Raw genomic sequence first — 12404 nt, 5'->3', positions numbered from 1 at the left:
CCCTCTCACTGGGATGGTCGCCTGAGACCCAACTTTGCCTTCATCATCCTGGCCAGTTGCTCCCTTTGGATATCCTCCACTTGTTCCTCATCGACATCATCACTCCACTCGTCCTCACGTTCAAACAAGACTACATCCCCTTCTTCCTCGTCTGAATCTTGCTCCACGCCGTCCTTGAGCATGCGGACAGGCGCAGGTGTGCAAGTGATCATGGGTACTGGGAGCGTGGGAGATCCACTCGAGGACGATCGATACGATCGGGTAGAGTCCGTGGGTGAGATGAGCGAGGGAGTGAGAGACATGGATCGATGTGGTGGCGTCGCAATGTCACCTCCGATGAATACAGATCGTCGATTGGCGATTGTCTGATGGAGTCTATTCTCGGTCAATGCGAGGAAAGGACGAGTAGGGGATGTTGAGTTGGATCGCGTAGGCAGGGGAAGCGATGCTTTGGGAGGGAGGAAGGCATCAAAGTTGAGGGATTCACCAGCGGCCAAAGGAGGCATAGAAAGCGGTCGGGATCGATTGAGTCGACCACTGGTGCGTTGCCGAAGGAACATCGCCAGTCCAGGCGAGTCTTTGCCCATCTGTTGAAGGGTTGGCGAAGGGGGTGTAGCTGGCCTACTGAGGGCAGAGACCATCGGCTGAGTCAGGGGCGGAAGTTCGTCTGTCGGCGTCTGAAGGATCTCGAGAGATCCTTGAGAATCGTTTCGATATGACTTCCAAGGCGTAGCCATGGGGAAACGAGGAGCTCTCGAATCGCCTTGGCCTTGAACACCCTGCGTGGGAGGAATGACCATTCGGTTCGCGGCACGTTGGGCATCATCCTCAGTTTTGGATACCTTGGCTTGGATCTGAGCGAGAGATGGGAGCTTGACGAGCGTGCGGTGGGGTCTGGCAACTGCGAGTTGAGACTCGCCTGTTGGGTCACGACGAGTACGAGCAGACTCATTCAATCCGAGTCGAGCAGAGAGTTCGGTCGCTGAAAGTCGAGGAACAAAGTCTGGAGGAGGGTTTCGCTTGTCCATGCTTGCAAATGTCAATGCTGTGGGACTTTGAACTCCGAACATGGGTCTCGTTGGGCTGGGCTCAACAGAGCGAGTGTACAGCGGTACAGTCTTCTTGCTCGGCGGCGTCACGGTAAGGATAGGCGGACGTGGTCGTGTGACGTTCGGAGGTGGGGTAGGAGCGACATTAGTCCGTCTCAGCGCACTGGGGGGAGTGGGGATATCAGTGCGCTGGGTGAAGTGAGACTCGTTCTGGCGAGGCGTGGCGGCGATCGATGCGGCGAGGGGTGAGTTGGAAGGCAGTACAAAGTTGTAGGAAGGCGACAAGGGTGGACTGGCGGGGGCAGGGTATGAAGACTTGGTACGCAAGGGTGGCACTGTTTCATGTAAGCTGCGGATTGCAAAGTGAGAAGACTCCAAAAGAGCTCACGATTCTCACGCTCCCTCCTCTCTTTAGCTCTCTCCACCACATTCATCAACTTTCGTCCTTCTCCGGCTCGCTTGCCGCCGTAGTGCGGGTCCAAGGGCACCGGGACATTCTCGAGGTCTTCTACTGTCCATTGATCGAGCCACTGACCGCGAATGAACGGACGAGGACCAGTATATGCGAGCGAATCGAGGGCAGGCGAGTTAGGATCGGATTGAAGCGCCGACTCGGCGACTGAGAACGCAATGGTCCTCAAGGGTGTGGGATCAGGCGACTGAGGTGTAAAAGTGGGCAGATTGGTTCGAGGCAGAAACACAGATTGGGCCATGGCGCGGGAAGAAGGGAAGAGTATGATTTATACTATAGATGAAAAGGGTAAAAATGGGTCGAATTGAATCCACGAGTCCAGCTCGACGTTGCAAGAAGGTTACCAGAACCGTTTGAATGTGAACGATAATCTATAGGGGTTGGACGCGAGGCGATCCGTCCATATATGTATTGTAGGCTTGAGCGGCGCAGACGTTGGTCGAAATCCTTTCAACGGTCCAGGTGAAAAGAGGTGATTTTCCAGGAAAAGAGTCCCAAAGGAGATATGATGTTCGAGGAATGGGGCAAAGACCCTTTGATCGCGTCGCGCAACGGTCAGTTGAGAGCCGTATGTTTGCTCTGCAAATCTGATCGCCTCCTGAGGGAAGACTGAGAGTTGTCCAGGTCGTCGAGATTCGGGTTGATTGTAAGGAGACACAGAGGGAATGAGATGAAGAGGGAGGGGAGATTGGACGTGGAAGGTCGACGATCCTAGGGAAAAGAGAAGAGAGAAAGGAGAGGGTGGTGGTGTCGCTGAGACTGTGATAAAAGATAGCAGCTGTAGAGGAAGAGGGCCCGACGTGTGGAGTTAAGTGAATAGGAAGCGAAGATGTCAGTCTTTCATCTTCATGAATAAGGATAGAAAAGAGTTCTAGAGAGACGTGTTGTGCACCATGCAACACGCTAATAAATCCAGCAGCAGCAACGACCTCCCTTTGGGACACCCATTCGAGGCGAGAGAGGAGTGTGTTCCGAGGTACAGCGATCAGTGCAGAGAGATGTGGGTAAAAAGGGGGGATTTGTAGTGGTGTTTCAGGTTGGATGACGCTTTTCACGTCCACACACACACACACTCACCTTTTGAAACACAAGAGGGAATCGTCAAGAGCAAAGGCTCGTCATCAACTAGTTCGTCCAGGAAACTGGGGAGTTCGTGTCAATTGGCAGGCAAGTAGTCGGATCGCGTAGAAGGTTCGTCAAGAGTGATTGGGTGCAGATGGTATGGTATCGTTGTGATGTGATGTGATGCGATGATGCCAATGCAAATGAAGGTGAGTTGAGATCTTCTTCTTCACTCCTTTTTGAATCCCTTTCTCCTCGATACAGCGAGAATGCAGAAATAACAACAAGAGGGGCGCGAAAAGATTCCCAGGTTGGATGGTTCCTGTTGATATATGGTATGTGTGGGTGGGTGTGTGGGTGTGTTCGGTTGAAAGGAGATGCTCAAAAATGCCCGTCCACACGAAAGAAACGCGAGGGTTGAATCCAGTCCAACTCGACCTCGCCACACTGAATGTGTCCCAAGGGAAGAGCAGGAATAGGGAATGAATATGGATGAATGTCAATGTCTATGAAGATGCGGAAGAGAGAGAGAGAAGAGATGAAAGTTGGTCTACGGTACGGGATGTTTCTATTTGATTGGTGTGTCTAACACACTGACCGAGGCTCCCTCCCCCAAATTCCCCCCCCCAGGGTATTATATGCTGCTAACTACTGTTTCCGCACTTTTTTCCTTTTGAAACCCTGTTTGTTAGGTTTTTTCCTCCTCTCTGCCTCCCTCTCTCTGTCTTTCCCTTTTCTGTGCTAGCAAGGAGATCGACGCCTCACTCACCTCACTTACCTCAGTGACCGGAACTCCTGTTCCGATCCTGTTGAATATCTCGACACCCCGGAAACAGAGAGAGAAAAAGAGAGAGAGAGCGGAAGAGAGGACCCGATCTTTGGGTCCGCCCACACAGACAAGACGGCAGGAAGGGGGAGGTGGTGGCACCACTGGCAGGCTGGCTTTGCTGGCTGGCGGGAGGCGAGGGCTGTATCCCTCTCTTCAACAACACCCCCCCCCCCCCCTCCTTCTCAATTGACAGGTTGTGGCGGCTTCAGGTACGCGTGCATTTTCCCCTCCCATCTTTGCCCCCCTGCCCTGCCCTGCCCTGCCCTGCATACCTAGCCACTACTTCACCCGGTGATGCTGTAAATGGCTCCTGACACACTTGGCAATCGCTGCAAATAGATATGCGGCCCTCCCACACACACCACTTCCCCCCCCTCACGCGTTTGAACCGAATGAAACAGCGCACACTTTCCTATTCCGGTAAAACATTTTTTCCTTTTTGGCTAATCCGGTTAGAGCAAGGTGGTCCCCAGTCCCAACGATCCCCGTAAACGCTCGAGTTGGCTAGCTCATAGCCCCCTTTCCGAGGTCTTGGACTTGGATGGGACCCCCCCGCCCCCCTCTTTCAGTTGAGCTCGACGATCCCCAAGTCATCACCTCGATGAGCATACTAGCCTTGTCAAAGGGTGCTCACCTAGGGGAAAACGGAAGCATTTCCTCGCCACGTGTATTTTGCTTCCGTTGAAGTGAGCAATTTGTGCGATTTTTGAACCAAAGTGGAGGTGAACCGCGAAAGTCTCGCAGGGTCGAATGCATAATCATATGTATATATATAGATAGTTGATGTAGGGGGTGGTGGTCCTTCAGTCATACTCATCATTTGGCCACTGGGTCGATACCTTGCTTACAGAGCAGACACTTCTAACTGATTGGGAATCAGTGCATCGGTGACGACGAACCGGACCACAGCTGTTCTTGCTGATATCACACCCCAAACGATGTCGTCACCACCAAACTCCATCCCTTACCACCTGCCACGATGTACACTCCTCATACCCAATATGCACTGTCCATCCTGTGTCGAAAGCATCACCTCCATCTTATCGTCCGTCCCTCAGATATCGCAACTTGACGTCTCCCTCCTCGTTCGATCCGTGACCTTCTCCATCGATACGTCTATAGGGGGATCTCTCAAACCAAAGTCAGCGGCTGGCATCATCGCCAAAGTTAAGGAGCTGTTGGTTCTTGAAGGAGGCTTTGTCGTGGAGCAAGTGGGTCAAGAGGTATCCTCGGATCGTAACGAAAAAGGATCGACCACCGACTTCACTCGCTCAAACATCCTCCGCTGGCTCAAGCCAAACTCCAAAGGACGACCCAAGCAAGATGCAGAGGAAGAACGTCGGGCCAAACATCTAGCGCATTGCGATGTCTGCCAGGAGGAAGAGCGGAACCCAACATCTGCATCTGTTGCTGCTGTTCAGGACGCCTCTGAATCTACGCAACGCAGTTTTGGTGGAGTCGATGTGACCAAGACGATTCTCTCTATCTCCGGAATGACCTGTGCGGCTTGCGTCCAAACGATCAGCAACTCTCTCCGATCAGACAGTCGGATCATATCAGTCGATGTGGATCTGCTGTCTTCCTCAGGGACTATTCGACACTATGCAAAGTTTGCACCTGAGGACATTGCAGAAGAGATTGAAGATCTAGGGTACGAAGCAGAAGTCGTTTCGACCGTCGTGGAGCCGTCAGTGGTACAAAAGGATTCAGCAAAAGATGGCGTGGACACGGATGGTGATCATGTCGATGCTCGATCCACCTCATTCAGAACCACGTTCAGCGTCGAAGGGATGACCTGCTCCTCTTGCTCCAACGCCATTTCCACGGCTCTCCGAGATTTATCAGGTATCGAATCTGTCAATATCGATGTCATGGGCAACAGTGCCGTCATTGTTCATTCTGGATCCCTGCCCATCTCTCAACTCATCGAGACTATCGAAAATCTCGGATACGAAGCGAAAGAAGTGTCAAGTCTTCTTACGGATGACTCGCTTTTCAAAGGAATCGACGTCGCCCCCGAAGCCGATACCACGGTGCGAACGATTCACATCATGGTCGAAGGAACCTACTGTCACAAGTGTATCTCTCAGCTCAATACTGCTATGGTGAACCTTCCTATCATTCGCTCGACTCCATTCTCGCTCAAGGATCCATCATCGAAGATCACTTATGATCCCAAGATTATCACCATAAGGCAGATCTTGACCTTTCTGGATACCCTCGCCCCCGAGTTTGAGAGCCACATCCTCAAACCTAGGTCAATATCGGAACGAAGTAGAGATATCCAAGCTAGGGAAGTCAGGACACTGGCGGCCCATCTGGTCGCCGCTATCGTCTTTGCAATCCCAACGTTTGTCGTGTGAGTAAGATCCGCACCCCTCGGACTCATGAAGCGCGTCGTTTTCTGACGCTGTGCAGGGCTGTGGTCGGAATGATCTTGCTCCCGCATGGAAATGACTTCAAAGAATGGCTGATGAGCCCGAGATGGGGAGCAGCCAACGCAGGGACATTGATCCTATGGCCTCTGGCTACGATCATTCAGTTCGGTGTTGGAAGGTGAGCGGTCAAGTTCCGAGCTATCCGGGAGGCCCATCGAGGCGCCGTCCTGACCCTCACTGACCGTACGTACTTAGGCTATTCTACGCTAGATCTCTCACTCCCATCTATCGTAAAATTAAAGGATCTCTTAGGTCCAGTAAATCACACTCAGGTCGTTGGTCTTGGCGATCACTGTTCAATTTCGGCAGCATGGGTGAGTCGCACTGTGTAGTATAAGGTGATTGACAAATCAAACTTTAGATCTCCTCGTGGCTCTGTCGACCTCTGTCGCTTACTTCTCCTCCATAGCCATGCTTATCATCGATGTCCGATCGTCCCGCACTTCCAAATCGATCGGCACATATTTTGACTCGAGCGTGTTTTTGATCATGTTCATCTTGCTCGGTCGGACGCTCGAAGCGTATGCGAGGAGTCGGACGACCGATGCGATCAGTCTACTGGGTCAACTTCGACCTGATACTACATTATTGGTTGGCGGTGCAGAATGCGAAAAGACCAGTGGGTCACCGGCTGGACACGCTCCGGGCTCGAACGACGAGAGCGCGAATGAGAAGGATGAGGCGTCTGTGGAGTCACCATCAGATGAGGAGACTCTGGGACAGACTCGGAACATCTCTGTGGATCATCTCGAAAAGGACGACCTCATACTTGTCCCTCCTGGATCTCTACCTCCAACGGATGGAATCGTCGTTTCTGGAAACACAACTTTCGATGAATCGTCCTTGACTGGCGAATCGCACCCTATCTCCAAACAACCTGGCGACCCTATCTACACTGGAACGACGAATCTGTCTTCCGCCATTACTATTCGAGTGACGTCCCTTCCGACAGAAACGATGCTAGATAATATCATCGGAGCCGTCTCCAACGCCTCGGCGCATAAAGCACCCATCGAAAAGTTGGCGGAACGCCTCACAGGCGTATTCGTCCCTGTTATCGTGTATATCTCCCTCATCGTCCTCATTACCTGGTTGAGCCTTGCCCTGACTGGTCATCTCTCCAAACATCAAGATGGAAATGGAGGAGCTATATTTTACGCCATTGAATTCGCCATTGCCACGTTGGTTGTGGCTTGTCCGTGTGGCATAGGTCTCGCTGTCCCATGTGCAAACGCAGTGGGGAACGGACTTGCGGCGAAAGCTGGCATCTTGGCCAGTGGTGGTGGAGAAGCCTTTTTGGCCGCTACCAAGGTCGGCACGGTCGTCCTGGACAAAACGGGCACGTTGACAGAGGGGAAAAGTCGAGTGACGGATGAGAGGCATTGGCTTGGGGATGACGAATGGCAAAGTCTACCGAGACATGATCTGGAGAAGGTCATATTGGATATCGAAAGGGGATCGACCCATCCTCTGGCTAAGGGCTTAGTGGAGTTTCTCGAGTCAAAGGGAAATAAAAGTACTGGATCGCAGTCCAGCTTTGCAGCAGTACTGTCAAGCGAGGAGATCGCCGGACGAGGTATCCGCGCGACTGTCAAGCCCCAACACAGCGTCCAATCGTTCGAACTCCTCATTGGGAATCCAGCCTTACTCTCTGATCACCATTTGGTTCTGAGCACAAAACAAATATCACACATGGAACAATGGTTCAGACAAGCCAAATCTGTCGTACTTGTCGCTATCAAATCTTCTTCCTCCCTCTCTGCTCAATTCGTCCTCACTTCCAGCTTCGCTCTCTCGGATCCGCCTCGTCAATCTGCGCAACCGATTCTGTCTCAGCTTCAAAAGAGCGGTATACGTATCATGATGCTCTCGGGTGATGCTCCTTCGACAGCGAGAGCAGTCGCCAAGATGGTAGGCATTCCTGAAGAAAATGTGAGAGCAGGTGTCGGGCCAATCGAAAAGGCAAATACGATCAAGGAGCTACAAGAAGGATCTAGTGGTTCTCCATATGCGGAACCTTCAAATCGATCACTTGTCGAACGGGTGGTATCTTGGACTGGGAAGGGGAGAAATAAGTCAAAGCAACCTATTGTCCCGAGATCCAAAATCATGTTTGTCGGTGGTGAGTGGCACCGCCGTAAGAGAGAGAGAGAGAGAGAGCATCCGCGAATAGGTCGCTGACGCTCGCCTGGCTTGTGTCTTTAGACGGTCTCAATGACGCCGTTGCGTTGGCTGCTGCAGACGTATCTGTCGCCATGGGACATGGATCTCAAGCGGTCTTAGCGGGATCTGGTGAGTTATCCATCCTCAGTCTCGCCAAATCTGCTCTGCTCTGCTCTGCTTTGATGCTCACTTACCGTTCTTAGACTTTGTGCTCCTCTCATCTACCCTCTCGACTCTACCTACCCTTTTCAAACTCTCCAAAAAGGTATACAACCGTCAACGTCTCAACCTCCTCTGGGCCATCATGTTCAATACGGTCTGTATACCCTTCGCTGCCGGTATCTTTTACCCTGCCGGAGGAATCCGATTGACACCCGTTTGGAGCGCAGTATTGATGGCGTTGAGTAGTGTCAGTGTGGTCTTGAGTAGTCTTGCCATGCGATGGGGCGTGTAGGCCGGGGAATCCGAGGCGAGGCGAGTTCAGGCGAGACCCGGGCAAAGAGTGCGAGTCGAAGCTCAAAAAAGTATAAGTCTGTACAAGTCCAAACTTTATACCACTACCTTTCTGTAGCCTCGTCGCCCTGACCCGTCAGATCAGATCAGATCGGATCAAATCAGGTCGCCAGCATGTGACGAAATGCAAGAAAGAATGCATGCATGCTGTCTATGCTGCGCTCAAAGCGCTGGACAGAGCGCTGTATTGATGCAGATGCTTCTAAGCCTCACGTCAAGAGCTTGGCATTGAGTCGACGCAATTCTTGCGGTGTGAACCGAAGAATGACAGATAAAACGCGTACGAGATTCGGTCTCATTTCCTTGTGTTCAAGGAATTGAAGAATGACATTACGCAGATACTGCGAGCGAAAGCGAAGAAAAAAAAAGGTGTAAAGTCAGCTCATTTTGACATGTCTTGTTGTAAAGGGGGGTTGGGTGACTTTGGACCAAAGAAGTCCACTCACTTCCAAGTTGACCTCTTCTTCATCTTGATTTCTTGGATCATTTGTGGCCTTTAAGTTGGAGCCGGCTGAGGCATCCCCATCTGAGTGTCCACTCATACCCGCCGCCGTCGTCGTACTTTTACTGATTTCCGACCTGGAGCTCTCCAAGCTAGGTCTCACCTTGTCTTTCGACAAAGGTGTCGATGCGCCAGCGGCTCCATCAGTCATCCCGCGAGACAGAGGCGCAGGAAGACCATGCGTCAAAGGTGAACTCGAACTTGCGTTCGAACTTGCTGTAGATGCGCTCCAGTATCCTACGCCAGGATTCCGTTGTCGTTCTAACAATTGAACGGATGATTGAACTTTGCGTAGTTCTTCACGGAGCGTCTTATTATGCGCTTTGAGGTTGACTCCATATGATTTCGAATCTTCCAATTGGGATTTTAGGTCGGCGATTTGACTTTGAATAGCAGCAAGCTCTTCCTTGACCAGGCGCTGAAAGAAAGTCCCAATGACCCGTCAGAACATGGATCGAAACCTCTCCCGTCTCGCCCAAAATTCTTCTCAAAACTCACCTCTGCATCCAATGCACCCTCCACTTCTTCCCTTGATTCCTCTAGCTGAGCTTTCAATGCCCTGATTTCCTTTTCTAAGGCTTTCCTCGCTTCGATCCCTTCTTCAATGACCTTTTCCTTCCCCTTGGTCGTTTGGAGACTCTCTGCGTACTCTCCATCTTTCTCCTGAATGACACGTTTTAACCGTTCAACTTCCCGAACCCTCTCCGACAATTTGATGGCCCATTCTTCCTCTATATCATTGCGTTCACTCTCCAATGATCGAATCTTTGATCGTAGATCAGCAACCTTGGTTTCCGATCGAGCTTCTGCTTCGGCCAAGAGGCGCTGAACGTCGACAGAAGAAGTGGATTGGGAGCCACGCGTGGGCGATGGTGTAGCACTTCGGCCACCGAAAGAATCCGAAGCAACCCGCAGATTTCGACCTCGACCCGGAGCGTTGTCCATTGAGGCCGAAGGACCGGCACCAGATCCCGAGGCATCTTCCAACATGGCACATCGCTCATTGACCTCGCGCAGTTGAAATTCCAAATCTTTCGTTCGAGAACGCAAGGTTTCTAGCTCTGCTCGGCTCATCTCAACCTCCGCCTGACGAGATTGAATCTCTTGGAATTGATCTTGCTTAGTCGCGCTGAGTTCCTTGACAATCGCTTCGAGACCATTGACCTTGATAGTCTTGCCGGAGAGCTCCTTCGCGTGTGCCGCCTGGTGGCGTCAGTATAGACCCTGTTGTATGAAAGCCATGTCTCACCTTTGTCGTGATCATCTCTAGCTCCCAGGCTGCACGTTTCGCCGCTAGATCCTTTTCGTGTCTCTCCCTCGCAATCGTCAATTCTTTCTCGAAGCCTCTCCTCAACGCCGTCACTTCGCGTTCCCTGTCCGCTCTGAATCTCTCCAACTCGTCCTTGGCTGTGCTCCTCTCTGCTCTCTCCTCCGCTCGATCTCTTTCGATCTCCTCTTTTTCCTTTTCCACCTTGACAAGCTTCATCCGCACTGTTTTCAGCAGTGAGATCGCCTTTGTCCGTTTCTCTTCCTCTTCTTTAGCTAATGTCTGTGCTTTACTCAATTCGGTCTTGAGGTTGGACAGCATCAATAACTCGGTAGCTCTTGCGGCGAGATTGGACTCGGCAGTAGAGAGTTGCGTACGGAGTTTGGCAATGAGTTCGCCTTGAGATGTGCCTTCTAGACGGTGTGTATCGCGAATTTCCTCCATTCGAGCGCCTTGAACTAGAAGGGGAAGGCTCGTCAGACTACAGTACGACGTGAGCTAAAGACTCACGAGCAATCTGCCCTTGTAATCTCTTCATCTCTTCCGTGATCATAACCACCTTGGCGTTCATCATGCGCACCCAGCCTTCTAACGCTTCGTGATCGGCTACACCACCTTCCAGCGGGGTGAGGTCTTTGAGGACTTTATCCGCGGCCGTCATTTGAGCGTGTAGTGTGGAATATTGGGAGGAGAGATCTTCAATATGAAGTGCCTCAGCATCTTGGGATGGGTCAATAGCAACGTTCAGCTCACCTTTTAGTCTACTATTAGCAGTCTCGAGATCCTTTGCCGGATCTGGTATTGCGGCATCGACGGCAGTACTGGAGCCGGAGGCTGAGCCATTCTCCATACCCGCCAGATCTACCCCGTCGACGCCGAGCCCGATACCATTTGGCACGACGTCCCCGTTAACTTTCCTCTCCCCGCGACTTGAGTGTTTATCCACCGTTGAAGCCATACCATCATTCTCCAATTCCTTGGAGGCAGCGACGAGCTCCACGGTTGGTACGTCTACACTGATCACTGGATCCAAATTCGGTGAAGCACCCAGTGGATCGCTGAATCCTGCAGAAAGCGGCGGTACAGAGAGTAAAGGTGATAGAGTCGGGGAAGGAGGTAAAGGGTACGTGGCGGGATCAGAAGGATCTGGACGAGGTAGATCGGCTTCTGTATGAAGGGCATGTAGTGGAAATTTCGGGAGAGGTATCTGAGCAGCGTGGGAGAGAGGAGATTGAGACCGAGTATTGGATAGTGAAGAGGGGCCGGAACCTAGAGTGAAAGATGGTGCTGATGCGCCGAGGAGTCTAGAAGGAGTAGTGGGGCGAGGTTGATGATCGACATGAGGTATGTCTTTGAGTTCTTGAGCCGGTGATGATCCACCTTGTTGAGTGTTCGGTGAAGAAAAAGAAGGGACAGGACTTGAATCGATAGAGCTTCTTCCAAAATGTAAAGATTTACGGAGACCTGTAAATGCGTCTCCGGCAGCGTGAGAGATGTATGTCCCAGCCCTAGTCGGCGACGTAGCAGAACTAGGACTATTAGTACTTGGCCCCGCGGCTACCGAGCTACTCCCAGCAGGGACAGGTGTGGACCGAGCAGGGGAACCAGGAGCTCCAGGCCCAGAGGTCAAAGGCCATGCGACGCCTTTGGAGCCGCCTTGACTCGTAGAGACAGAGGGTGAATCAGGTCGAGGCGTTCCACTAGACTGTGATCCTGATGCTTGACCCTGTTGGCCCTGCTGCTGCTGCTGTTGCTGCTGGCTCATCGCCCTGGCCTGAGCTTGCAGCGATGACCCGGTTTGTTCGAGCGTGTTCACAGCGGCTTTCAAGCGATCCGCAATGGAAATTCCTCCGAACATTGAGCCTGACATCTTGGCGGCGGGTCGAGCCCTCTCTCAGACTTTCCGAAAACAAGAAAGCCAGCAGTCTCCTCACTGAGCTGATGTACGGTGACTATGGCCAATGAGTCCACCGCCTTGACGCGACAAAAGAAGTAAGTGAACTACTGCAGAACTCTGGCTTTCAACGGGACGTCCGCATGCCGAGTACCATAATCGGCGGCGATGTCCGAAAGACTGACGACATGACGGTATCGTATCTCGAGCGACGT

The 12404-nt window shown here is 52.0% G+C and overlaps 3 protein-coding genes across 3 annotated transcripts; 1 reads left to right on the top strand and 2 right to left on the bottom strand.

Annotated features, from left to right (window-relative positions):
- Positions 1 to 5: 5 nt before the first annotated feature.
- BD324DRAFT_650926 (hypothetical protein) lies at positions 6 to 1762 on the bottom strand (the record flags this gene model as incomplete). Its single annotated transcript, XM_022018235.1, has 2 exons — positions 6 to 1384; positions 1438 to 1762. 2 exons carry the CDS (start codon positions 1760 to 1762, stop codon positions 6 to 8), a joined length of 1704 nt encoding a protein of 567 aa, XP_021871364.1.
- Positions 1763 to 4350: 2588 nt separating this feature from the next.
- Positions 4351 to 8467, top strand: BD324DRAFT_650925 (E1-E2 ATPase-domain-containing protein; the record flags this gene model as incomplete). The annotated part of the gene is made up of 6 exons (XM_022018234.1): positions 4351 to 5771; positions 5831 to 5968; positions 6046 to 6164; positions 6212 to 7972; positions 8056 to 8142; positions 8217 to 8467. The coding sequence occupies 6 exons, from the start codon at positions 4351 to 4353 to the stop codon at positions 8465 to 8467; spliced, it is 3777 nt and encodes a 1258-aa protein (XP_021871363.1).
- Positions 8468 to 8661: 194 nt separating this feature from the next.
- Positions 8662 to 12374, bottom strand: BD324DRAFT_625699 (hypothetical protein). The gene is made up of 6 exons (XM_022015826.1): positions 11049 to 12374; positions 10806 to 10991; positions 10278 to 10753; positions 9527 to 10231; positions 8973 to 9446; positions 8662 to 8867 (listed from the first exon to the last, which is right to left on the bottom strand). The coding sequence occupies exons 1-6, from the start codon at positions 12163 to 12165 to the stop codon at positions 8736 to 8738; spliced, it is 3090 nt and encodes a 1029-aa protein (XP_021871362.1). The 5' UTR covers positions 12166 to 12374; the 3' UTR covers positions 8662 to 8735.
- Positions 12375 to 12404: the final 30 nt, after the last annotated feature.

Source organism: Kockovaella imperatae, assembly GCF_002102565.1.
Source record: "Kockovaella imperatae strain NRRL Y-17943 chromosome Unknown BD324scaffold_6, whole genome shotgun sequence".
Lineage (NCBI taxonomy): Eukaryota > Fungi > Basidiomycota > Tremellomycetes > Tremellales > Cuniculitremaceae > Kockovaella > Kockovaella imperatae.
Note: the sequence above shows the minus strand (reverse complement) of the source record. Positions and strands in the feature narration are given on the sequence as shown.